At 43.2% G+C, this 26,477-nt stretch overlaps 1 protein-coding gene across 9 annotated transcripts in view; it reads left to right on the top strand.

Moving 5' to 3' along the window:
• Positions 1-26,477, top strand: part of SH3KBP1 (SH3 domain containing kinase binding protein 1) — a 363,386-nt gene that overhangs the window by 50,336 nt on the left and 286,573 nt on the right. For 5 of the 9 annotated variants that reach the window (XM_050776634.1, XM_050776625.1, XM_050776631.1 and 2 more), the window contains exon 2: positions 2,403-2,560. In XM_050776634.1, coding sequence (XP_050632591.1) covers positions 2,403-2,560 — 158 coding nt within the window. Of the gene's footprint in view, positions 1-2,402; positions 2,561-4,160; positions 5,826-26,477 lie in introns of those variants that run through there. The other 4 variants (XM_050776630.1, XM_050776635.1, XM_050776627.1 and 1 more) reach the window with 4 other exon arrangements.

The following is a 26,477-nucleotide window of genomic DNA, read 5'->3' as shown; positions in this document are numbered from 1 at the left end:
TTGCCCAGACTGGGCTCGAACTGCTGGCCTCAAGTGATCCTCCCACCTTGGCCTCCCAAAGTGTTGGGATTACAGATGTGAGCTGGCAAAGGTTTAATAGATCACTATCTAGGCGATCTGAGGAAAGCTTGTTTTAATTGACCTGTTTCAATTGTTATGATGGCTCATTTTAACTGCTGGGGTTAGGGGCGTAGCATGATACCATAAAGTTAGAGTGTTCATGCCTGCGTATTGTCAGGAACACAGAGAAATCTGCAAAGGTTGCCTTGTTCATGTTCTTCCACTCCTCCTTTCTGTTAATAAGTGATAAGAATGGTTCACAACGCAACTTCATCCTGGGCAGATTTATGCAGTAAAGTCAGCCAGCTAACTTTGGAATACAAAAATGATATAGGAAAGGAATTTCCACTTCGAGTTGCTTATGAACTGTCTGGTTTAGCAGATGTTATGAGTGGACAGACAGAGCACACCAACTTGGGTGGATAGGATGTTTGGAACCGGAAGTGCTTTGGGAATGTATCCCAAATGGATATGCAAAGCCCATGTGATGGGCACCCACTCACCTACCAGTGTTTTTCCTTGAAAACCTATCTCAGTTTATTGAAGTTTGTTGTTGTTGTTTTTAACTCATTTATACTTTTTGTCTCCTATTTAAGAAATCTTTGCCAAACCTAAGGTCATTAAGATTTTCTCCTATCCATTCTTATAAATGGTTTTACAATTTTACCTCTTACACTTAGGTCTGTAATCTATTTTGAGTTAATTTTAGTATATGCATGCTTTACAGAGCTCATTTAACTTTCCCTCTTCCATTATTTTATCATAATTTCTGAATTGCTAATTCACCACTTGGGGTTTTATCTAATTTTTGCTCTCCTTGTATTCATTCATTTGCCATTCATTCATTCATTCATTCATTCATTGCAAATAAAAAAGGAAAAGGTGGCCGGGCACGGTGGCTCACGCCTGTAATCCCAGCACTTTGGGAGGCCGAGGCGGGCGGATCATCTGAGGTCAGGAGTTTGAGACCAGCCTAGCCAACATGGTGAAACCCCGTCCCTACTAAAAATACAAAAATTAGCTGGGTAGGGTGGCATGCATTCAAGGAGAATCACTCGAACGTGGGAGGCGGAAGTTGCGGTGATCTGAGATTGCACCACTACACTCCAGTCTGGGTGACAGAGTGAGACTCCATCTGAAAAAAAAAGGAAAAGGTTATGAAATTGGTTCATATTGAGGTGGTCATGAGGAGAAGCCCAGTTTAAATGAATTGCATAATTGATATATGGATAAGTTAACTAATTTTTGGATTGGTTATGCTGCTAATTTGCATTGGCACTTTGTCAATGAGAAGACCCACCTTTCTTACCTGTTGCCTTTGCTCGTTACCAAGTATGAGAGGTTGCCGTAGATCAGGAAAACAATGTAACATGGAATTGATGCGTAAGAGCTCATCTGTTGAGAGGGCAGTTGTGGTTTTGATGTAGGCAGTCTGAGACATTGGCTTGGCCAGCCGGGCCCTCTATACCAGCTGTCTTTACACGTGTTGTCACTGCAAGATGAGTGTTACCTCCGTAGGATGGTGTTATTAGTCTGTTCTCATGCTGCTAATAAAGACATACTCAAGATTGGGTAATTTATAAAGGAAAGAGGTTTAATTGACTCAGTTCAGTATGACTGGGGAGGCCTCAGGAAACTTACAATCATGACAGAAGGGAAAGCAAACACATCCTTCTTCACATGGTGGCAGGAAGGAGAAATGCCAAACAAAAGGGGGAAAAGCCCCTTATAAAACCATCAGATCTTGTGAGAACTCACTATCACAAGAACAGCATGAGGGTAACTGCCCTCATAGTTCAATTACCTCCCACCGGGTCCCTCCCACAACACTTGGGCATTATGGGAACTACAATTCAAGGTGAGATTTGGGTGGGGACACAGCCAAACCATATCAGATGGGGATTATTAGCTTTGACATTTTGTACAACTGAGACCCAGAGAGGTTAGCATCACATGGTATTGGCGGGGGATGGGAGAGCCAGAAGTTAAACTGACATCTGTTGTCTGTACACTGAGCTCAGGGAGACAATGCTGGACACCCTCTGGGTAGGGCAAATGTTGTTAGCTGGCTGTCATCATGCAGCTTCCCCTCTCAAGCGCCTGCTGGCCCCAAGACCTGTAGGCCACCCTGCCTGTGCCTGACCACGGACCAGCGCTTTGTGGTTTCTGTGCTGTAGGCTTCAGGTTAACCAACATTGGGTTACTGTGTGTGGCCCTGTTATTTTGAATATTTGTAGAGGGGAAGTCCCTTTAATGTGACTTTACTGGCCTTCAAGGGATACTGGGCCTCAGCCTTCTCCAACATCTGACCTAAATTACTTTGTTTTCCCTGTTCCTTCCAGTGGAGGCCATAGTGGAGTTTGACTACCAGGCCCAGCACGACGATGAGCTGACGATCAGCGTGGGTGAAATCATCACCAACATCAGGAAGGAGGATGGAGGCTGGTGGGAGGGACAGATCAACGGCAGGAGAGGTTTGTTCCCTGACAACTTTGTAAGAGTGAGTACAAAGCAAAACCCTTTTCCTGTCTCCTGTGTGGGCTCTGCTGACCAAAGGCTATGGGGGCGCTTGAGGATGAATTGTATGAACTCTCTTAGGGGATGGCTTGAACTCCTTTGTGATATCAAGAGAAGCAAGTATAGTTTTGCCCTTGGTATCTGGGATACTTGTTTTGAAATTGCTTTTTTAAGGCTCAGGATGATCTCTTTCCACTGTGTATCACTTCCTAGAATATGCTAATGCTGGGCACAGTGGCTCACGCCTGTAATCCCAGTACTCAGGGAGGCTGAGGTGGGCAGATCACTTGAGATCAGGAGTTTGAGACCAGCCTGGCCAATATGGTGAAACCCCATCTCTACTAAAAAAAAATACAAAAATTAGCCAGGTGTGGTGGCATGTGCCTGCAGTCCCAGCTACTTGGGAGACTGAGGCAGAAGAATCGTTTGATCTCGGGAGGTGGAGGTTTCAGTGAGCCCACATTGTGCCACTGCACTCCACCCTGGGCAAGAGAGCGAGACTGTCTCAAAAAAAAAAAAAAAAAAAAGTAAAGCTTGTTAAATTGTTGTATGTACTTGTTTATTTGCTTTGGGAGTTTAAAATAATTTTACTTTTTTCTATTCCTTGCAAAATGGAGGTAAAACTCAGTTTTGACCACTTAAATGAAATAACAATTAAATGTAGAATTCAGCCAGACATGGTGGCTCATGCCTATAATCCCAGCACTTTGGGGGGTTGAGACAGGAGGGTCACTTGAGCCCAGGAGTTTGAGACCAACCTGGGCAATATAGGGAGACCCCTGTCTCTACAAAGATAAAATAAAAAAATTAGTCAGGCATGGTGGTTTGCACCTGTAGTCTCAGCTACTTGGGAGGCTGTGGTGGGAGGATCACTTGAGCCCGGGAGGTTGAGACTCCTGTGAGCCATGATCATGCCAGAGCACTCCCTGTCTCTAAATAAATAAACAAATAAATAAATGTAGAATCTAAATTATGGAATGCTTTTTTTTTTTTTTTTTGAGATGGAGTCTCGCTCTGTCGCCCAGGCTGGAGTGCAGTGGCATGATCTCCACTCACTGCAAGCTCCGCCTCTCGGGTTCACGCCATTCTCCTGCCTCAGCCTCCCATGTAGCTGGGACTACAGGCACCCGCCACCACACCCGGCTAATTTTTTGTATTTTTAGTAGAGACAGGGTGGTCTCAATCTCCTGACCTCGTGATCCACCAGTCTCAGCCTCCCAAAGTGCTGGGATTACAGGCGTGAGCCACACATAGCGCCCGGCCTATGAAATGCTTTAAGTGAATGAATGAATATAGAATTCAAATTATGCAATGTTTTCCACCTTTGTATTCATATTGCCTTTTTTCTTTTTTTTTTTTTTTGAGACAGAGTCTTGCTCTGTTGCCCAGGTTGGAGTGCAGTGGCATGATCTTGATCTCAGCTCACTGCAACCTCCACCTCCCAGGTTCAAATGATTCTCGTGCCTCAGCCTCCCGAGTAGCTGGGATTACAGGCACGTGCCACCATGCCTGACTAATTTTTGTATTTTTTTTTAGTAGAGATGGGGTTTCACCATATTGGCCAGGCTAGTCTCAAACTCCTGACCTCAAGTGATCCGCCCACTGCAGCCTCTCAAAGTGCTGGGATTACAGGTGTGAGCTACCACGCCCGGCTCATATTGCCTTTTTGATAGGAGCAATATCATTTTACCTTACCCTTTTATGTCCATGAAGCATTGAACAAAACTTACTTCTTCAGTAATGTTTTGAAAATTATGCCTTTTGGAGAAGTCATTTACAGGTTAATTATAAAAATGTAATTCATTCATATTAATAAATTACCACACAGTTGTAAGTAATACTTTGAATTGTTGGGTAGAAAAGAATCACCTGGAGGCTGTTCCTCATGGGGAGTATTAACTAGGTCTAAAAGTCCCCATGCCATAAACTTTCTATCTCATACTGGAGAAGAATGGATTGTTCTCAGAAGAATGGATTGTCCTCAGTAGGAAGACCTGCATGCAGAAGTCCCCAGGTCCCCTGCTGTAGTCTCCGTGTTACCAGATAATACTTAAGAGGACTGTGCCTTGGATACAGGGAGGCAGGTAGTATGGGGAACCTTGGGCCCACAGAAGCAGGTGACCCCCACCAAAGGAGCGTGAGGGCTGGGTGGAAGGGGTTTTTTTAATGACAAGGGGTTGTTGATGAAAAATGTGTGATGTACACTGGACTTCCAATCACTATCCTTTCAGAGTCTAAAATGAATAGAAACCTGTTTAAATCTTTCTTTAGGATCTTGTCTCAGGGTGATCCCGCTAGCATTTCTGTTTTCTTTTCTCTTTGGTGTGAAAAGGCTGGGGAGAGTTTTGTAGGGAACATGCTACTAAACATTGCTTTCTGGAGTTGTAGGAATATAGGCTTTCCCTGCACTGGACTACACTTGAATCCAGCCTCTCTCTCCCATTTTAAGAGTGGGAAAGTGCTGCATCTGGGCCACCACAGATCGACTCTGTGGAGGTGTGAATGGGAGTTCTTTTGCATATCCAAACAAAGACCCCAGTTTTAGGAAAGGAGCATCCCTGAAGTTGAGCTGCATTCTAGTGTGGAAAGAGGGTTTTTCCAGATAAAAGGGGCAGTTGTTAGAGTGAAGATGAAGGAGGAAGGAATGACAGAGGGGGACTTTGGGAAAGAGAGAAGACCCTGGGAAGGAGGGAAGACTGTGGGAAGGATAGCAAGATTGTGAGAAAGTGAGCAGGACTGTGGGGAAGAGAGAGGAGGGCCCTGGGAAGGAAGGAGGACTGTGGGAAGGTGAGGCGGACGGTGGGAAAGAGGGAGGAGGACCCTAGGAAGGAAGGAGGACTGTGGGAAGGGGAGAAGGATCATGGGAAAGAGAGAGGAGGACCCTGGGAAGGAAGGAGTACTTTGGGAAGGCGAGGAGGACTGTGGGAAAGAGGGTGTAGGACCCTGGGAAGGAAGGAGGACTGTGGGAAGGGGTGGAAGACTGTGGGAAAGACAGAGGAGGACCCTGGGAAGGAAGGAGGACTGTGGGAAGGGGAGAAAGACCATGGGAAAGAGATAGGAGGACCCTGGGAAGGAAGGAAGAATGTGTGAAGGCAAGGAGGACTGTGGGAAAGAGGGAGGAGGGCCCTGGGAAGGATGGAGGACTGTGGGAAGGAGAGGAGGACCGTGGGAAGGAGAGGAGGACCATGGGAAAGAGAGGAGGAGCCTGGGAAGGAGAAGGGACTGCAGCATCAGCTCCAGTTTTGAGGGTAGGTAGTATTTTGAACACCTTTATGTGTCTTATTGGCCTAGTGTCACCTCATTTTAAACCATGAATCTACAGATTCAGAAAACTGAGTTGGAAGGCACTGAGAAAGCCTATGGAATTTGCTCATAGCATAGGGCTGGCATGCTGTCAGTGACTGTGGAGGGAACCAGGGCAGGGAAATGCAGTGCAGGAACTGCCCACGCGAGAGCTGGAACCTGACCCTCCCCCTGCTCAGAGAGGACTCCTTGCTGTGAAATGGAGGTGATGTCTTGACCAGAAGGTCTCGCCATTGCCCCATCTGCTCTGCTTTGGGCTAGGCCAGTGTGGGCATGGCAGCAGGCTCCTGTCCTGTGGCTTCCCATGGGCTTTGGCTCAAGGGAAGCCCTGGTGGGAGATGGCAGGGAGGGAGGGAGGCGAGTGAGATTGGGAGGCGGGGGAAGGCGGTTATCCCGCCAGCTCCCTGCTCATGTGGATTTTGGGCTGGCCCTGTCCCTCACGGGATGGGTGGCTGCTCCAATCAAGCTCACCTTCCTCCTTACCCATCTCTCCTCTTTCCTTCAGGTCTGGGGGCTCCCTTGTTTCAAGTCCCGGGCTACCACCTTGGGCTTTCTTTATACCTCACCCACCCTGTGAAAGTCTATTAATCCTACCCGAGATTACCCTAATTCGAGTGGGCCATCTGTTTCCTTTTGAGAACCCGACTACCTCATCGGCCTGTTCAGAGGATTAAACCAGAGAATGCTGGAAATTGTTTAGCACAGTGGCCAGCCCCCCAGTGAGTGTGCCGCAGTGCTGGTCACTGGGTGAGGGAATGGGTCCTCTCCTCTGGGCCTGAATTGCCCTGTACTCACCTGCTCAGGTGTCCTCTAGTTTCAGCTGGAGCACTTCAAGGGAGGGGAAGTCATGCTCTTGAGAGATGCTTGTTCTACCTAGGGCAGAAAGGATGTAGCAGGAGTGGCTGGGGCTGCGCTACTTGTAGCTGTCACATTTGGCAGAAAAAGAAACTTCTATTCTTTCAGATGGCTGAGTCTATTTTCAAGTCTTCACCCACTGGAAATGTTTTAGGCCTATTATTGAAAATTCAGTAGGTGGATGCAGTGGAGTTTAACAATAACCAGGACTCTGTAGAGAATTCTAAAAGCTGAAAAAGCATCTTTAGGTAATAATTATCATATTGGCATAGGTGTGCACTTTTGAAAGTAGCTTTATGCATGTCCTATTTGATGTAAGAATAATGTGTCCCCAGATTGAATTGGGTAATCTTGTGGAATCTCATTTATTTATTTATTTATTTGAGATGGAGTTTCACTCTTGTTGTCTAGGCTGGAGTACAATGGTACAATCTCAGCTCACCGCAGCCTCCGCCTCCCAGGTTCAAGTGATTTTCCTGCCTCAGCCTCCCAAGTAGCTGGGATTACAGGCATGCACCACCATGCCTGGCTAATTTTGTATTTTTAGTAGAGACAGGGTTTCTCCTTGTTGGTCAGGCTGGTCTCAAACTCCCTGCCTCAGGTGATCTGCCCGCCTCAGCCTCCCAAAGTGCTGGGATTACAGGCGTGAGCCACCACGCCCGGTCAGGAATCCCGTTTTTATACCCACATGCCTTTCTGTCCATGTTACCACTGTCAGAGAGCCTACCTTAAGCATTTTCTTTTTTTTTTTTTTTTGAGATGGGTTGTACTCTGTTGCCCAGGCTGGAGTGTAGTGGCATGTTCACGTCTTAGTGCAGTGTCGATCTAGACTCCAGTGATACTCCCACCGCAGCCTCCTCACTAGCTGGGACTATAGGCGCACACCACCACACCTGGCTAATTTTTGTGTTTTTAGTAGAGATGGGGTTTTGTCATATTGCCCAGGCTGGTCTTGAACTTCTGGCCTCAAGTGATCCTCCCTCCTCGGCCTCCCAGAATACTGGGATTACAGACATGAGCCACCATGCCCAGCCAAGCATTTTCTTGATTCATTTAGCAGATCCTTATTCAGTGTCCCATTTGAGCATGGTCCTCCAGAGTGTTGGGATTCCTATCCACCTTCATCTCAGTGCAGTCTCAGTCTCTCAAGAGAAAAATACCAGCCATTCCGCAGGTATACTGAGCACCAGGCCATCCCATTGTTAAGAAGATACGTGTGCTTTTTTTTATCATGCAGAAATGTACCCAGCTAGGCCACATGCCTTTTTAGGTTTATCTCTCTTTTATTTAATTTGTTCTTATTTTATTTATTGTAAATATGGAAGAAGAATCTTTTAAAATCTCCCTTATCTTTCTTTTCTCTCTCTCTCTCCCCACCCACATCTTTTTTTGAGACAGGGTCTCATTCTGTCACCCAAGCTGGAGTGCAATGGCGTGATCAGGGCTCACTGCAGCCTCAAACTCCTGGGCTCAAGCAATTCTCCCACCTCAGCCTCCTGAGTAGCTGAGACCACAGGTGTGAGCCACCACACCTGGCTAATTAAAAAATAAGTGTGTAGAGACGGGGTCTCACTATGTTGCCTAGGCTGGTGTTGAACTCCTGGGCTCAAGCAGTCCTCTCACTTTGGCCTCTTAAAGTGTTGGGATTATAGGCATGAGCCACTGTGCCTGGCCCCCACCCACTTATTTTGGAATATGTTTTTCTTTATCCCTCCCCTTTACAAAAGTATTCATTTTTAAGGTGAAATTTATGTAGAGTAAAATGCACATATCATATGTCTATGGCTTGATGATTTTTTCTTGTTTCTATGTAAGTGCGTACCTCTATAACCACCACCCAGATCAATACTATTTCTATCCCTCTAGAAAGTTCCACCATGCCTATAAAAGGGAAGGGGGAAATGTCAGAGGCGTTGGAACCAGAGCAACTGCATCTTGAATAGGGGTTAGGTAAAACAAGGCTGAGACCTACTGGGCTGCATTCCTAGATGGTTAGGCATTCTAAGTCACAGGATGAGATAGGAGGTCAGCACTAGATACAGATCATAAAGACCTTGCTGATAGAACAGGTTGCAGTAAAGAAGCTGGTTAAAACACACCCAAAACAAGATGGCGACGAGAGTGACCTCTGGTCATCCTCACTGCTACACTCCCAATGGTGCCATGACAGTTTACAAATGCCATGGCAATGACAGGAAGTTACCCTATATGGTCTAAAAAGGTGGAGAACTCGCAGTTCCGGGAATTGCCCACCCCTTTCTTGGAAAGCTCATGAATAATCCACCCCTTGTTTAGCATATAATCCAGAAATAACCATAAAAATGGGCAACCAGCAGCTCTCAGGGCTGCTCTGCCTATGGAGTAGCCATTCTTTTATTCCTTTACTTCCTTCTTCTCTTTTTTTGGAGAGGGAATCTCGCTCTGTCACCAGGCTGGAGTGCAGTGGGGAGATCTCAGCTCATTACAACCTCTGCCTCCAAGCGATTCTCTTTCTTCAGCCTCCTGAGTAGCTGGGACTACAGGTGTGTGCCACCATGCCCAGCTAATTTTGTATTTTTAGTGGAGACAGGGTTTCACCATGTTGGTCAGGATGTTCTCGATCTCTTGATCTTGTGATCCGCCTGCCTCAGCCTCCCAAATTGCTGGGATTACAGGCATGAGCCACTGCGCCCAGCCACTTTGCTTTCTTAATAAACTTGCTTTCATTAAAGAAAATAAAGAAAAGAAAGTTCCCTCAGGCCTTTTCCCAGTGATTCCCCTCCCCCAAGGGAATTGATCATCATCCATTAGTTTTGCCTGTACTAGAATTTTATATAAATGGAGTCATACAATATGTGTTCTTTTATATATGACTAGTGCACAACAAAATGTTTTCGCGTACATCGGTACTTTGTTCTTGCTGTATAGTATCCCATTATGATGAATATCCCATAATTTGTTTATCCAGTATTTTGTTGATGGATATTTGGGTTGTTTCCAGTTTGAGGATTTTATTGATAGAGGCTCTGAACATTCTTGCATGTTGTCTTATGGACATTAGCACTAATTGCTCTTACATATACACACATGTAAGAGTGGAATTGCTGCTGTCACTGACTTTCAACCTGTTGATTTTTCTCTGTGTAAAGCTGTGGCTTCCATTGGGTGAGGGGAGGAGGTGCCATACCTGTGCCTGGAGCCTCATTTGTACCACACTAGTCAATTTAGCTAATCAGCCTGAATCTTTTCATAATGTAGCCACCTATGAATATGACTGCTGAGGCATTCTGATGCACAGAACCCAATCTCCCAGTGCTGATTTGATTATTGGGCCCCAGGAACTGACAAAGACTGATTCTTAATTTTTTTTTTTTCTTTTCAGACAGTCTTGCTCTGTCACCCTGGCTGGAGTGCAGGGGTGGGATCATAGCTCACTGTAGCTTCAAACTCCTGGGCTCAAGTGATCCTCATGCCACAGCCTCCCAAGTAGCTAGGACCACAGGTACATGCCACCTCACCCAGGTAATTTTTTTGTATTTTTTGCATAGACGGGGTTTCGCCATGTTGCCCAGGCTGGTCTGCAACTCCTGTGCTCAAGTGATCCTCCCGCCTCGGCTCCCAAAGTGCTGGGATTACAGGCATGGGCCACCGTGCCTGGGCGGGTCTTGCTATGTTGTTCAGGCTGGTCTTGAACTCCTGGGCTCAAGTGATCCTCCCGCCTTGGCCTGCCGAAGTGTTGGAACTGCAAATATGAGCCACTATGTCAGGCCTATTCTTATATTGTTAAAAACATACAAAGAGCATGTGTCAAAGTTTCATTGAACTTATTTAATGAGGGAACTAGCAGAATAGCAAAACCAACTCAGTGAGGATAGGAGGAACTCAGTGGAAAAAAAAAAACTCAGTGGAAAAAGGAATGTTCAAATAAGATTGCTAAGTTAGATTCAAAACTGGTTCATGTCTTACAGAACAATAAAATCTTTACCTTTGGGGTTATCATCTCTACCAGAAAAGAAGAAAGAGAAAACAGCATGCCTTATCATTTTTCTACATTATCTTCTGACTTTTGTAGGATTGTAAAATATCCTAGTAGTGTTAGTTAAATCAAATTACATTTTCAGAGTCAGATGACCCTCCTGGCGGGGGATGGGGGGAGTGCATATTAAAAATGCAATAGCAGGACATTAAAAGGTCACATGATCATCTTTTTTGCCTAGTTTCTAAGTTTTTTTTTTTTTTTTTTAACAGACCATGACACACCATAATATGGGGTACAATAATAGGAAAAACTAGGATGAATTCTTAAAGTAATTTAATGAAGAAAAAAAAAAAAAGAGACTATGCTTCTGGGACCTCAGACTGCTACCTAAAACAGAAAGCCAGGCACCTATTTCAGGTAGATGTGGACTCTTTCACAGGGGTTAATTGTCCCATGTTGGATTTAATTACCAGTATCTTCCTTTTAAAACCTTACCCTCAGATCCAGACAACATTGTTCTTTAGTCGAGCAAAGCATATGTAAGCAGCCTTTTTCTGAGTTCTCCTGGAAGGGACTCACAGCTATACATTTTCAAATGAATTTTAAAACAAAAAAGCCTTGAAACTATAGCTCGGGCTGATGTGCATGTGTCTGCCTCCTCTTTTAGGGGACATTTGTCTGTTAGGGGACATTTGATAAAGTTCAACAGGACACAGGCCCTCAACATTTTGTAGCTCACAGATAGACATGTGGAAGGCAGGAAGCTATGATAGGGGTTAAAAGAATATGCTTGTTGATCTTTAAATTTATCTGACTCTGTCTGTGAGGAAGTGAACTGTTTTCTCTGCCTGTTTTTGTATGTGTTCGGCAAAAGTACATTTTCCCCTCGGCCTGCCCAGTTGTTGACGGGTGAAGTGTGTAAACTTGCAACTTGCATGTCCTATGTGTGCTGAGCATGACCATTTGCAGCTCGCTTGCCGTGGCCTCAGCTTTCATTTGCTAGGTGTTTTAGATCTCTCTTTGACACATTTAGAGCCCATTTTGATATTTGTTTAAAGTGGTTGGTGAATGTGGCTGTTCTTTTTTGATCCATGAGGCGAAAGGCCAGTATTTTGCAAAATTGTACCACTCCGAGATAAAGCTCACAGTTGCTTTGTTCTTCTTGATTTAGGAAGGGATCACAAATCTACTTCTTCAACAAGTGTCATAAAGTAGATTTTCAGGTTACTGTTCTACATTCAAAGACCCTGACATGGATCTCTTTAATCACATTTTACTTTTCTTTAAACTTTAAACTCAAGGGCCATTAATTTTGTGAATTATATGGATGATTATTTTCAAGATGTTTGTCTCTCTTCACAAGGTAGCAGTAATTTTTCTGGGTGTGTTAATTAATTAATTAATTTATTTAGAGACAGTGTGTCATTCCATCACCTAGGCTGGAGTGTAGTGGTATGATCATGGCTCACTGCAGCCTCAACCTCCCAGGCTCAGATGATTCTACCACCTCAGACTCCCAAGTAACTGGGACTATAGGCATGCACCACATCACCTGTTTTTTGGTTTTTTTAAAAAATTTTTCGTAGAGATGGGGGTATCACTACGTTGCCCAGGCTGGTCTTGAACTCCTGGGCTCAAGTGATCCTTTCACCTTGGCCTCCCAAAATGCCAGGGTTATAGGCGGGAGCCACTGTGCCCAGCCCAGGTATGTATTATAATGTGCAGAGCCTCATCTTGCTCACAACATTTAGTCCTGGTGTCCTTGGGCATGTGGGCATCTGCTGTGTGTTAGGCACCAGAGGATATAAATTCAAATGAGACAGACTGAATGGAATATTGTCACAAATGTAACTTCTCCTAGAGGATGATAGTTTTAGCTCCTATGACCTGCCTTTGGGAATTCAGTGCTTTAAACATTGTTCTACAAAGATACTCTGTAAAGATGGTCCAGATTAAAATGCCACTTGAGAAATTTCTGGCTGAATTCATCCGGCAACTGTTAGAATGTGCTAAATGAACCTACAGTTAGCTTTTTGGCCCTGATGGCTGTGTTACTTTATGGAGTAATAGTGGCTGCATTCTATTCAAGACTTACTGGCTGCCTGGCATTGTATGTATAATCTACCCATGTCTGTCTGTGTACAGTGACAAAAATTTGTTAAGCACTTACTGTATGCCAGGCAGGAATGAGGCCAAGCCCTTTCCATGTTTTTTTGTTTGTTTGTTTTTTGAGATTGAGTCTCACTCTGTCACCCAGGCTGGAGTGCAGTGGTGCAATCTGGGCTCACTGCAACCTCTTACTCCCAGGTTCAAACAGCTCTCGTGCCTCAGCCTCCCGAGTAGCTGGGATTACAGGCGTCCACCACCATGCCTGGCTGATATTTGTATTTTTAGTAGAGATGGGGTTTTGCCATATTGGCCAGGCTGGTCTCAAATTCCTGGTCTCAAACAATCCACCTGCCTCAGCCTCCCGAAGTGCCAGGATTACAGGCATGAGCCACCATGCCCAGCCCCTTTCCATGTTTTTTTAATCTAATTAAATTCTTCTACCACTCTATGACAGGTAACTGAGGCATATCAGTGTTAAAAGCCATACTCACAGTCACACAAGCTAGTGAGGAGCAAAGAGAGCATTGGAATCCGGGCCAACTGGCTGTGCAACCTGAGCTCAAGCGGGCAGCATTATCTGGGTGTCTGAATTGTCCTGATAGAACTGTGCTCCTCACCATTATTGTCTGCTGTATTATGCCTTCCCCAAGTGTCCAATCAGGTGGAATCATGGTATTTAACTTATTTCTGTCTGCATTTTAAAGAATTCTCTTCAAAAGTTGGCTATTTCAACTCAAAAGAACAACCTTTGCCTGGATTTATGGGCTTGCACTGTTTTTTCCTACAAATTCTGAAATTAAGTCAATTAGGGAAAATATTTAGTTATTATTAATTTGTAAGCAAACTTGTCGTTTTGCAGTGTTCAGCAGGCTATGCTTTCTAGAAGGAGCTTGACTGTCTTTTCTATCAGTGGTAAATAATCAAGATGTATGTATGACTATGCAGTTGTTCCCCATCCACGGGGCCCTCAAAACCAATCGATTCCAGCTCAAATTATTCTTGAAACTTTAAACATACAGTTTTCTTTCAGAAAAACAATTTCTAAAACTAACAACTGGAACCTGTTAGATTCTGTTGTGAGAAATGTTATTCCAAGTAGGGTCTGGAATAATTAAGTACAAGTGTGTTACCAATAAGAACCCACATCATTTGGCGGTTTCTTCAGGCTTTGTAACTGTTGTAGTGCAGAAAATGTGGTAGAGGGGGGCAGTCTTGTGACTCAGGGAGGGCTGTGACCTCAGTGAGTTTTAATCCCCTGACTGAGTTGATCGTGGTGATTATGCATAATAGAATCTTATTTTCTTAATGGCAAGATTATTGAATCTTAGCTTGGAAAGGGACTTTAAGATCATGTGTTTTAACCCTTAGCTTTCTACCAGATCAAAATCTAAACCATCTGAGATATTGCCGTGATCATTATTGGATATTTAAACTTGTTAAGCTTGGGGCTCCCACAGCGACTCCATGTCAGTGTGTTTCTAACCTGGTCCTGCTCCAGGTGCACTACAGCATCAAAATTTTGTGATGGGGGCAGGAGTAGGGATAGAAGTCTTAGAAGCGTTTAAAAAGTTCAGGTGATTCTGCTGCTTGATAAAGCTTGGGCATTCATTTTGCACAATGGTACTGATAGGGCAGTACCATGTTTTTAATTCTAGTTTCTTTTCTCAAGAACATGAATTGGTAGCTGGTGACTTCAATTTGAAAATATTTTCATCTTATTTCTAAAGTAGCTTTATGAATAAAGTATTACTAGCTATATTAGTGAATATATAAGTAAACACAATCATGCTGGAAATTATTTTAAAAGTTTACCACAAATACACAAAGAACATAGTGATACGTAAACAGTGCTCGATTTAAGTCCATTAGAATTAATACATTCTGGCTGGGTGTGGTGGCTAACGCCTGTAATCCCAGGACTTTGGGAGGCCAAGGTGGGCGAATCACTTGAGGCCAGAAGTTCAAGACCAGACTGGCCAACGTGGTGAAACCTGTCTCTACTAAAAATACAAAAATTAGCCAGGTGTGGTGGTCCATGCCTGTAGTCCCAGCTATTCAGAGGCTGAGGCACAAAAATCGCTTGAACCCGGGAGGCAGAAGTTGCAATGAGCCGAGATTGTTGCACTGCACTCCAGCCTGGGCAACAGAGTGAGACTATCTCAGAAAACAAAAACAAAAACAAAAGAGAATTAATACATTCTAATTGCAGAACTTCTGGACTCAATAATTAACTCCATCCCACTCTCTACCTGGTGGTGGCAAGGTAGGCACAATTTCTAGGAATGGTCCTCAAGATTCTACTCCTAAGTCCCCACAACTTGTACATGTGATGAGCTATCACTCCAGTGATTTTGTTATGTTATATGGCACAATTGATCTTTAAGCAGGGAGGTGATCCAGGTGGGCCTAACATTGAGTCCTTAAGAGAAGAGAACTTTCTCCTGTCTAGTGGCAGAAGAGAAAGTCAGAGGAGGACTTGCTGCTTTGAAGAGGGAGGGGTCATGTGAGAAGGAAATGGGCAGCCTATAGGAGCAGAGAGTAGACCTTGGCTGGCAGCCAGGAAAGAAATGGCGACCTCAGTCCTACGGCCGCAAGGTAGTGGATTCTGCCAACAACCTGAGTGAATTTGGAAGTGGGTTATTCTTCCAAGCTGCCAGATAAAAGTCTAGCCTATTCACATCTTGATATGTGAGACCTTGAGTGAACAAAGAACCCAGCTGAGCCTATCAGGACTTTTGACCTACAGAACTGTGAGATAAAAAATGGGTGTTGTTTTAGGTAACCCATGGCAGCATTCCCTCATCTGCTGGCATGTCGTCAGTGGAGACTGACTGGGGATTCAGGACTTCCATCCCTATCCTCCCACTCAGCAGTGGTAGGCAGCTCCTCCTCCCCACTAGAGAATGGGGAAAATCTTGGAGAGGAGGGAGCTGAAGAAAGGAATTAATTAAAGGAATATTCCCTGCCTGCATTAGAAGTCCTGGGCAAACAACTCCTAACCCACCTACATGTGAATCTGACTAGAACAAACATGTCAAAAAGTTTAGCAATAGAAACTTTAACATGGAATATCACCCAGGTTTTCAGAATGACCTCTAAGTAACAGAGATGAAGCAGACCAGAATAGTACTGCAAGGGCTCTGAAATTAAACTACCATTAAAACTGTAGCCAACAAAAATAGCCCAGGATGTGCATACTTAGCCTCAATAGGGTTAATGCCTGCTAAAATTTAAATAGTATCTAGAGTCTTGTAAGATAATAACCCAAATGCCCAAGATACAATTTAAACAATCACTTGTCATACCAAGAACCAGGAAAATCACAACTTGAATGAGAAAAACTAGTCAACAGATACTAATACGGAGAAGACTCAGATGTTGGAATTACCTGACAAAACTTTTAAAGCATCTATCATAAAAGTGCCTTAATAAGCAATTTCAAACACTCTTGAAACAAATGAAAAATTAGAAAATCTCAATCTCAGCAAATAAATAGGTTTTTTAAAAATGGAAGTTATTGAACCAAAAAATAAACAAGTTATAAAGCTCACCAGATGAGCTCAATAATAGATGCAGAGGAAAGAATCAGTGAACTTGAAAATGGATCAATGAAATTTACTCAGCCTGAACAACAGATAGAAAATAGTCTGTAAAAAATGAACAGTGCCTCAGAGGCCTATGGGACAATAACATCAGATCTAACATTTGTGTCATCAGAATTCCAGAAGGAGAAGAGAAGGTTATGATAATAAACAATATTGAGTGAAATGATGACTGAAAACTCACCACATTTGGCAAAAAGCATAAATCTTCAGAATTGAGAAGCTGAGCAAAACCTAAACAGGATAAACCTAGAGAAATCTATGCCAAGATGCATAATAATCCAGCTTCTAAAAATGAAAGGCAAAGAAAATGCAGCAAGAGAGACATGACATATACTTACAGGGAAGAGTGATTTGAATGACAGTGAATTTCTCCTGTAAAATAATGGAGTCCAGAAGGAAGTGCACAACATTTTCAAGGGCTGAAAGAAAAGAAAGATGAACTCTGATTTCTTTGGTGAAAATATCCTTAGGGAATGAAGAGAAAATGAAAACATTCTCAGATAAAGGAAGACTAAGAGAATTTATCAATAGCAGACTTATCCTTAATGCCTAAAGAAAGTTTTTTAAACATAAAAGAAATGGCAACAGAAGAAAGCTTGGAATTTCATAAAGGAGAAAACAGCAAATGGATAAAAATAGGGAGTATGTATAATAGGCCAAGTATACAGTATGTGTCATTAATTTTTGTTTCTTTTTGTTGAGACGGAATCTTGCTCTGTTGCCCGGGCTGGAGTGTAGTGTTACATTCTCGGCTCACTGCAATCTCTGCCTCTCAGGTTCAAGTGATTATCCTGCCTCAATCTCCTGAGTAGCTGGGATTACAGGTGTGCACCACCATGCCTGGCTAATTTTTGTATTTTTAGTAAAGACGGGGTTTCACCGTGATGGCCAGGCTGGTGTCAAACTCCTGGCATCAGGTAATCCACCCGCCTTGGCCTCCCAAAGTGCTGGGATTACAGATGTGAGCCACTGTGCCCGGCCTGTATCATTAATTTTTAAAAACATGTTTGATGGTTAAAGCAAAAAGTATATCATCTGGTGTGGAATCCAATATATATAGAGGTAATATGCAAGAAAAATATATTTAAGAGGTGGGGAGGATGTAAAAGAACCTAACTGGAAGTAAGGTTTTTACACTTCACTGAAATAGGAAAATGTTGATCCAAGTAGTCTGTGATAAGTTACATATGTATATTGTAATAACTAAAAAACTCTAAAAATCACTAAAAGTATAACTACACAAAGAGATATACTAAAACTGACTATAAATAAAAGGAAATTCTAAAGAATATACGAGTAACCCACAGGAAGACAAGAAAAAGGAAACAATGAAAAACAGAGTGAACAAACAGAAAACAAATAATACAATGGCAGGCGTAAGTCCTAACATGTCACTGCAACCTCTGCCTCCTGCGTTCAAGTGATTCTCCTGCCTCAGCATCCCGAGTAGCTGGTACTACAGGAGTGTGCCACCACGCCCAGCTAATTTTTGTATTTTTAGTAGAGACGGGGTTTCACCATATTGTCCAGGCTGAGCCTCGATCTCTTGACCTTGTGATCTGCCCGCCTCAGCCTCCCAAAGTGCTGGGATTACAGGCATGAGCCACTGCACCCAGTCGTCAATATGTGTTTTAAATATACCAATTAAAAAATAGAGATAATAGATTAAAAAAAAACTTGACTCAACTATATGCTGTTTGTAAGAAACTCACTTCAAATATATTGATATAGGCATGTTGGAAGTAAAAGGTGGAAAATGTATACTATGCAAATATTAATTTTAGAAAAGCAGAAGTGGCTACATATAATATCAGACAAAAACACATTTTTTTCAAGTATCCATGAAATATCTGCCAAGTTAAACCATATCCTGTGTCATAAAACTAACCTCAATATATTTAAAGGAATTGAAATAATATAAAATGTGTTATTTGACCATAAGTAATCAAACTGGAAATCAATAACGGAAAGATCAGAAAATCTCCAAACACTTGGAAATCAAATCACACACTTCTGAATAATTCACAGGTCAAATAAGAAGTCTCAAAAAGATTTAAAAATTACATAAAACTGGGCCGGGCGCGGTGGCTCACGCCTGTAATCCCAGCACTTTGGGAGGCCGAGGCGGGCGGATCACAAGGTCAGGAGATCGAGACCACGGTGAAACCCCGTCTCTACTAAAAATACAAAAAAAATTAGCCGGGCGCGGTTGTGGGCGCCTGTAGTCCCAGCTACTTGGGAGGCTGAGGCAGGAGAATGGCGTGAACCCGGGAGGCGGAGCTTGCAGTGAGCCGAGATCGCGCCACTGCACTCCAGCCTGGGCTGGGCGACAGAGCGAGACTCCGTCTCAAAAAAAAAAAAAAAAAAAGAAAAAAAATTACATAAAACTGAATGAAAATGAACATACAGCATATTAAAATGTGTGGGACACAGCTAAAGCAGTACTGAGAGGAAAATTTATGGCACTAAAGTTTACATTAGAATGGAGGAATGTTCTCAAATCAATAATCTAAGGCCCTACCTCAAGAAACTAGAAATAGTGAAATAAGCCCAAAGCAAGCAGAAGAAGGAAATAATGAAGATAAGAGCAGTAATCATTGAAGGTGAAAACAGAAAAACAACAGAGAAAATCAATGAAAAAGCCAGTTCTTTAAAGACCAATATGCTGGGTGCAGTGGCTCATGTTTGAAATCCCAGCATTTTGAGAAGCGGGAGTGGGAGGATCACTTGAGCCCAGGACTTTGAGACCAGCCTGGGCAGCGTAGCAAGACACTATTTCTCCAAAAAAAAAGAAAATAATAATAATAATCAAAAACTAGCTGGATGTGGTGGTGCGTGCCTGTGGTCCCAGCTACTTGAAAGGCTGAGGTGGGAGGATTACCTAAGCCTGGGAGGTTGAGGCTGCAGTGAGCTGTGATTGTGCCACTGCACTCCAGCCTTGGTGACAGAATATGATCCTATTTCAAAATAAATAAATAAAAATATCAATAAAATGGATAAACCTCTAAAAAGACAGGCAAAGATGAAAAAGAAGACACAAATTAGCATATTAGGAATAAAACAGGTGATATCACTACAGATTCTGCAGCTATAAAAGGGACAATAAGAGACTACTAAAAACAATTATATGTACATACATTTGACAACTTAGATGAAATGAACCAATTCCCTGAAAACCACAAGCTACCAAAACTTACCCAAAGTGAAATAATGTCAATAGTCCTGTAACTAACTGTTGAAGTACAGTTATGCATTGCTGAACAACAGGGCTATGTTCTCAGAAATGCATTATGAGGTGATTTTGTTGTTGTGTGAACATCATAGAGAAGTGTACTTATACAAACCTAGGTGGTGTAGCCTACTACACACCTAGGTATATTGTATGGCCTATCACACCTAGGCTACAAACTGGCACAGTGTGTTACTGTAGGCAGTTATGACACAATGGTAAGTATTTGCATATCTAAACATATCTAAATATTGGCTGGGCACTGTGGCTCACACCTGTAATCACAGCATTTTGGGAGGCCAAGGTGGGTGGATCACTTGAGGTGAGGAGTTTGAGACCAGCCTGGCCAACATGATGAAACCCCGTCTCTACTAAAAATACAAAAATGAGCTGGGCATGGTGGCCTGCGCCTGTAATCTCAGCAACTCAGGAGGCTGAGGCACGAGAATCGCTTGAACCTGGGACGTGGAGGTTGCAGTGAGCTAAGATCTCACCACTGTACTCCAGCCTGGGCAACAGAGCAATACTCTGTCTCAAACAAACAAAAACAAAACCATATATAAATATAAAAAAGGCACTTAATACAGTAGAAGTATGGTATTATAATCTTATGGGGACCATTGATGTATATATTGTCTATTATTGACCAAAACAATGTTATGCAGCATATGACAAAACAATGTTATGCAGCATACTTACGTATAAACTTAACATATACAGGATGTGTATGCTGAAAACAGCAAAATGTTGTTGACAGTATTCAAAGAAGATCTAAATAAATGGAGAGACATACCATATTTATGGATTGGAGTCAATGTGGTAAAGATGTTGATTCCCCCAAATTAACCTATAGATCTAATGTAATTTCTATCAAAATTCCAACAAGATTGTTTTTGTAGCTATAGACTAGTTTATTTTAAGATTTATAAAGGGAATTTATAACTATAATTATAATTATAACTAGAATAGTCAAAACATTTTGAAAACAATTTTGAAAAAGAAGAGCAAAATAGAAGGAATCTACCCAATTTTATGACTTACTTTAATAGCTATAGTAATCAAGACAGTGTAGTAGTGACACAGGAATAGACACATAGATAAAGGAACAAACTAGAGAACCCAGAAATAAACCTACACAAATATGCCCAAGTGACTTTTTGACAAAAGGGCAAAAGCAATTCAATGGGGGAAGGATAGCCTTTTCAACAAATGACCCTGCAGTATTTGGACATCCATAGACAAAAAAGTGGACCTCGGCCTAAATCTAACATCTTATTAAAAAATTAACTCAAAATGGATCATGGATTTAAATGTAAAACATAAAACTATAAAAGTGTTAGAATTAAACATAGGCAAAAGTTTTGGGGACCTAGGCCTAGATGAAGAGTTCTTAGATATCATACCAAAAACACAATCTTTTTTTTTTTTTTGGGGGGGGGGGCAAGAGTCTTGCTCTGTCGCCCAGGCTAGAGTGCAGTGGCACATTCTCAGCTCACTGCAGCCTCGACCTCCCAGGCTCAAGTGCTCCTTGTGCCTCAGCCTCCCAAGTAGCTGGAACTACAGGTGCGAGCCACCATGCCTGGCTAATTTTTTGTATTTTTTGTAGAGATGGAGTCTCCCTATGTTGCCCAGGCTGGTCTCAAACTCCTAGACTCAAGCAGTCCACTGCCTTGGCCTCCCAAAGTGCTGAGATTACAAGTATGAGGCACCAAGCCTGGCCAACACAATCTATTAAATAAAAAAAGATCAATTAGACTTCATCAAAATGTGAAGAGGATGGAAAGATAGGTTACAAACTGGGAGTAAATATTTGCAAACCACATGTCTGACAAAGGACTTGTATCTAGAATGTGTAGCGCTCTCAAAATGCAACAGTAAGAAACCAAAACAATCGAATAAAAATGGGTGAAATACATGAACAGACATTCACTGAAGAGAATATGCAGATGTAAAATAAGCACATGAAAAGATGTCCAACATCATTAGTCATTAGAGGAGTGCAAATTAAAACCACAATGAGAAATTACTATGTATCTATTAGAATGGCCATTAGGATGGCTAAATTAAAAATGGTGATAACACCAAATGCTGGCGAGGTTGCAGAGAAACTGGTTCTCTCATATATTGGTGGTGGGAATGTAAAGTAGTTCAGTCAGTCTGGAAAATAGTTTGGCAGTTTCTTATATAACTATGTGCTTGCCATAGGAAACAGCAGTTATACTTTTGGACGCTCATCCCAGAGAAATAAAAACTTAAGTTCACAGAAAAACCTGTACACAGATGTTCATAGCAGCTTTATTTGTAATAATTGCAAATTGGAAACATCTTGAATGCCTTTGAGTGGATGAATGGTTAAACAAGCTCTGGTCCATCCATACCATGGAATACTACTCAGCAATAAAACAGAATGAACTGCGGATACACACAACAACTTAGATAGATCTCAGGGGCATCATGCTTTGTGAACAAAGCCAACCTAAGATGTTACACACTGTATGATTGCGTTTATATTACATTCTCAAAATGACAAAGTTACAGACTTGGAGGGCAGGTTACTGGATGCCAAGGGACAATGACAGGGTGTGGGGAAGACTGGTACCACAATAAAGGGGTAGCATGAGGGAGTTTCTTTTGAAGATGGAATAGTTCTGTATCTTGATTGTATCTTGATTGTGATCCAGTGTGTAGATTTGTGCAAATCTACACATTGGATCAAGTTGCAAAGAGTTACACACAAATCAGTGTATGAAATGACTGGTTAAAACAGAATAAGGTCTGTAGTGAATGGTATTGTACCAATGTCAATTTTTGGTTTTGATATTGTACTCTAATCATATATCATCACTGAGGGAAGCTAAGTGAAGCGTTCATGGGACTCTGCACCATTTTTGTAAGTTCTTGTGAGTAGATAATTACTTCAAAAAAATTAAAAAAGAAATCTCCAATGGATCTCAACCTTGGCAGCACATGAGTATCATCCAAGGAGCTTTAAAAATCCCGATGCCCAGGCTGCATCTTAGTCTCATCTTTATCTCTGGTTGTGAGTCTCAGCATTAGTATTTTTTAGGATTTCTAACTCTTGTCCTTTTTGTTTTCCATTAAATTAAAAAAAATAATAACCATCACCAGAACCATACCATTTTCCCATACACTGCAGTTCTCCAGCCCTTTGTGGGTGATGGGTAATCCATGACAGGTGTTTCAGTTCTTTCTCAGGAGGTCAGACTCTGTCATCCTGTTGTCATGGCTGAGGCTTGGATTTGGGGAAGCCCCACCCCCAGCTTTGAGCAGGTCCAAGGAGGCATTACCACTTGGCCTGTCTGTGGTTGGCCTGGAAACTGGAGGGCCAATGACAGAAGTAGAGTTGGGAGGAGAAAAGAAGGATGGAGGAAGAGAAAAGTGGGGGTGGAGTGTGAGGGGAGATGTGGGTCTCAGAGACCCTGTTGAGCCTCACACTGGGCCTAGTCTCTTGGGGCAAGCATGTTTGAGGAGGAGAAAGCAGGGGAGGGGGAGATGAATGTTGGGTGTGGGATTGCAATTTATGATAGGGAGGTCAGGAAAGGCCTTATGAAAAAAGTGATTTAAGTCAAGACTTGAGGATGTGAGGAAGAGCTTTGTGGGAATATGGGGGAAAGAGCCCTTCGGGCAGTGGGAACGGCATGTGCAAAGGCCCTGCAGAGGGCAGTGTCCCTGGCTTGTTGGAGGAACAACAGAGAGACCAGTGCACCACCACTGCCTGAGGGAAGAGGACAGGGGAGAGCAACAGGAGAAAGGGTTAGAGGTCATAGGGCTCCAGATCAGAGAGGGCTTTGTGACTTGTGAGTCTGGGTGAGATGGGAAGTAACTGAGGAGGTTGATGTGACCAGAGACGTTTTAACAGGTTCCCTCTGTCTGCCGTGTTGAGAACAGACTGCAAGGGGAAGGGTGGAAGCGGGGAGAGCAGTTTGGAGGCCCTTTGCAGGAATACAGGGGAGACCAGGGAGTGGCAGTGGGAGGGTGAGAAGTGGTCAGATTCTGGATATTTCTGTAAGTATAGCCAACGGGATTTGCTGGTAAGACTGGGGGTGTGGCAGGAGAGGGAGGAGGGAGAGATGACTCTAAGATTTTTGTCCTGTGCATTGGGAAGCATGATAGGGATGTGGGTCTGGAGTGTGGGGGCCAGGTCCAGGCTATAGATAGGAATTTGCACAGCTGCCTGGCTGTCAGCCCAGCCCCACCACAGAACCACCTCTGGCACTGCAATTCCTGTTTGATGCAAGGATGACTGCTTTTCTTACCTGTCACCCTGTGATGTGAGATGCATGCAGAGCAACTTGGTAAATATTAATTTGTCAACAAATATTAGCTATTAATATCAGTATTAAGCCACTCCAAGACACTGGAGAAATACTTAGATGGTGTTTAGCAGTTTGGTACTGGAGGATTCGGATGCTGAGATGGAGTTAGGAGTACAGGAGGTTTGTTTGGGGGCTGCGGGGGATAACACCCTTGAATGATGAGAGGGCAGGGGAGCAGGGCAGGGAGAGCCTCAGGTGGTGATGCCAGTCTGTCCCAGCTAGCCTAGCAGGGGGCTCCTGGAAAAAAATTGCTCCATGGAAGCAAAGGAGAGATGCTAGCCAAAGGGCACAAACTTTCAATGACAAGATAACTTCTGGAGACCTGCTGTGTGGCATGGTAACTGGAGTTAATAATCATGCATTACATACTTGCAATTTGAGAGTAACTCTTGCGTGTTCTTACTACAAAAAGGGAACTCTGTGAGGTGATGAATCTCTTAATTAGCTTGATTGTGATCATTTCACAGTGTATACATAGATCAGCACGTTGTACACCTTATATTAATACAGTTTTTCTTTGTCAATCATACCTCAGTAAAGCTGGAAAAAAAAATAAATAGGCAGAAATGGCCAGGCTCTAGGACTGCACTCCCCAGATTAGTGACCAGCTGTGGGCTCCTCAGTGAGAGCATGGCCTCTGCTAGAAAGAAAGCTGAGGGAGATCCCGAAGGTGGAGGTTTGTTCTTTCCTTCTTGTTTTTTTTTTTTTTTTTTTTTTTTGTCTGTTTTTGGAGACAGGGTCTCACTCTGTTGCCCAGGCTGGAGCGCAGTGGCACAATCATGGCTCCCTGCAGCCTCAACCTCCAAGGCTCAAGTGATCCTCCCACCTCAGCCTCCCAAGTAGTTGGGACTACAGGCACGTACCACCACATCTAGCTAATTTTTTGTTGTTGTTTTTTGAGACAGGGTCTTGCTCTTTCACCCAGGCTGGAGTGCAATGGTGTGATTTTGGCTCACAGCAACCTCTGCCTCCCAGGCTCAAGCGATTCTCCTGCCTCAGCCTCCTGAGTAGCTGGGACTACAGGTGTGTACTAACACACCTGGCTAATTTTTGTATTGTTTGTAGAGACAAGGTTTCACCATGTTGCCCAAGCTAGTCTTGAATTCCTGAGCTCAGGTGATCCGCCCACCTTGTCTTCCCAATGTGCTGGGGTCACAGGTGTGAGCCACAGTGCCCAGCGCCAGCTATTTTTTTTTTTTTGTAGAGACACGGTCTCACTATGTTGCCCAGGCTGGTCTCAAACTCCTGGGCTCAAGCAATCCTCCTGCCTTGGCCTCTCAATGTGCTGGGATTACAGGTGTGAGCCACTATGTCGGCCAAGTTCTTTCTTGAAGGAACATATGGGCAGTACATCTCTAGGGCTACCCAGAAGACATTTTGTTTCACCTTAGCTTCTTAACTCACAAGGGGATTTGAAATAGTATATTGCCCCACTCCCAGGCTAAGGGGTAAATTTCATCAGCTTTATGACACTGAGGAAGATGAGATAAATTCTTGAGGAGAGTTCAGGGAGAGTGAAGGTGAAGATGTGAAAGTCTCTTTAATGTGTAGTCACAACATGTACTAGCACAAAAGTCACACAAACACCCAGTTTTTTGTGGGATGAGGTGTATGAAGTCAGCCCATTTTTGCTCTTAGCTGCCTGTTTTGCTCGTCATGAAGGAACAAGCTTTTCATTATTGTCGTACTTCCTCTGGGACCACCAAGATTTTCTCATGAAGACTAACAAAGATGATATCATGTGTCTGGGAGTCAGGGTGAAAAGCAAAGTGGGTTTGCCTGAGTTTGTAAGCTGAGAAGTTGTTCGAGTCAAACCACATCCTGCCCTGGGTTTCTAGAGGCAGGTGGTCCCAGATGGAGACCCAGAGCTGGAGGAACCATGCCAACGCTTTCCTAAGAGACGTGCTCAGTTCCCAGGAGGTGTGGCGGAGGCCCTGGTGACTATGTCCTCTTTACACTGAAGTTTTCTTCTAGGGAGGCCACAACTCACTGGTTGCCAGTAAAGGTTGTGAAGTTGGTTCCAGTTCCAGTTGTGGCTGTGCTGTGAACCAGCTGTGCCACTGGTGGCCATGCTGAAGTTCTTGGGGTTGTACTTTTCCTGGCTGTCAAATGAAACCATGGTCAAGATCTGAGATAGCTAGTGCAGGTAGCTAGTATCGGCGCAGTGGGGGCCAAGTCAAAACCAAAGAGGAACTGTTTTGCATATCATGGAAGAAAAAGTAAATTAACATTAAAACCATATTTAAAATATTTATTAGATGTACATTTTAGTTGTGATTATACTACAACATAATTGGAATTGATGAAGTATTAACATGTGAACATATTGTTAGCAAAGCTGGACATGTTTGGAGAGTACCTTGTCAAGAGCATGATGCCTGCTGCCGAAGGCTTTGGTCCAGTGGGATCTGCTTTCTGACCAGATAAGATTTTGTCTTAGAGACAACATCCAAAATCAATAGGCTGACAGATTATTGGCAAAAGATACGTTGCAGCTGTTTAAA

Source organism: Macaca thibetana, chromosome X (assembly GCF_024542745.1).
Source record: "Macaca thibetana thibetana isolate TM-01 chromosome X, ASM2454274v1, whole genome shotgun sequence".
NCBI lineage: Eukaryota > Metazoa > Chordata > Mammalia > Primates > Cercopithecidae > Macaca > Macaca thibetana.
Note: the sequence above shows the minus strand (reverse complement) of the source record. Positions and strands in the feature narration are given on the sequence as shown.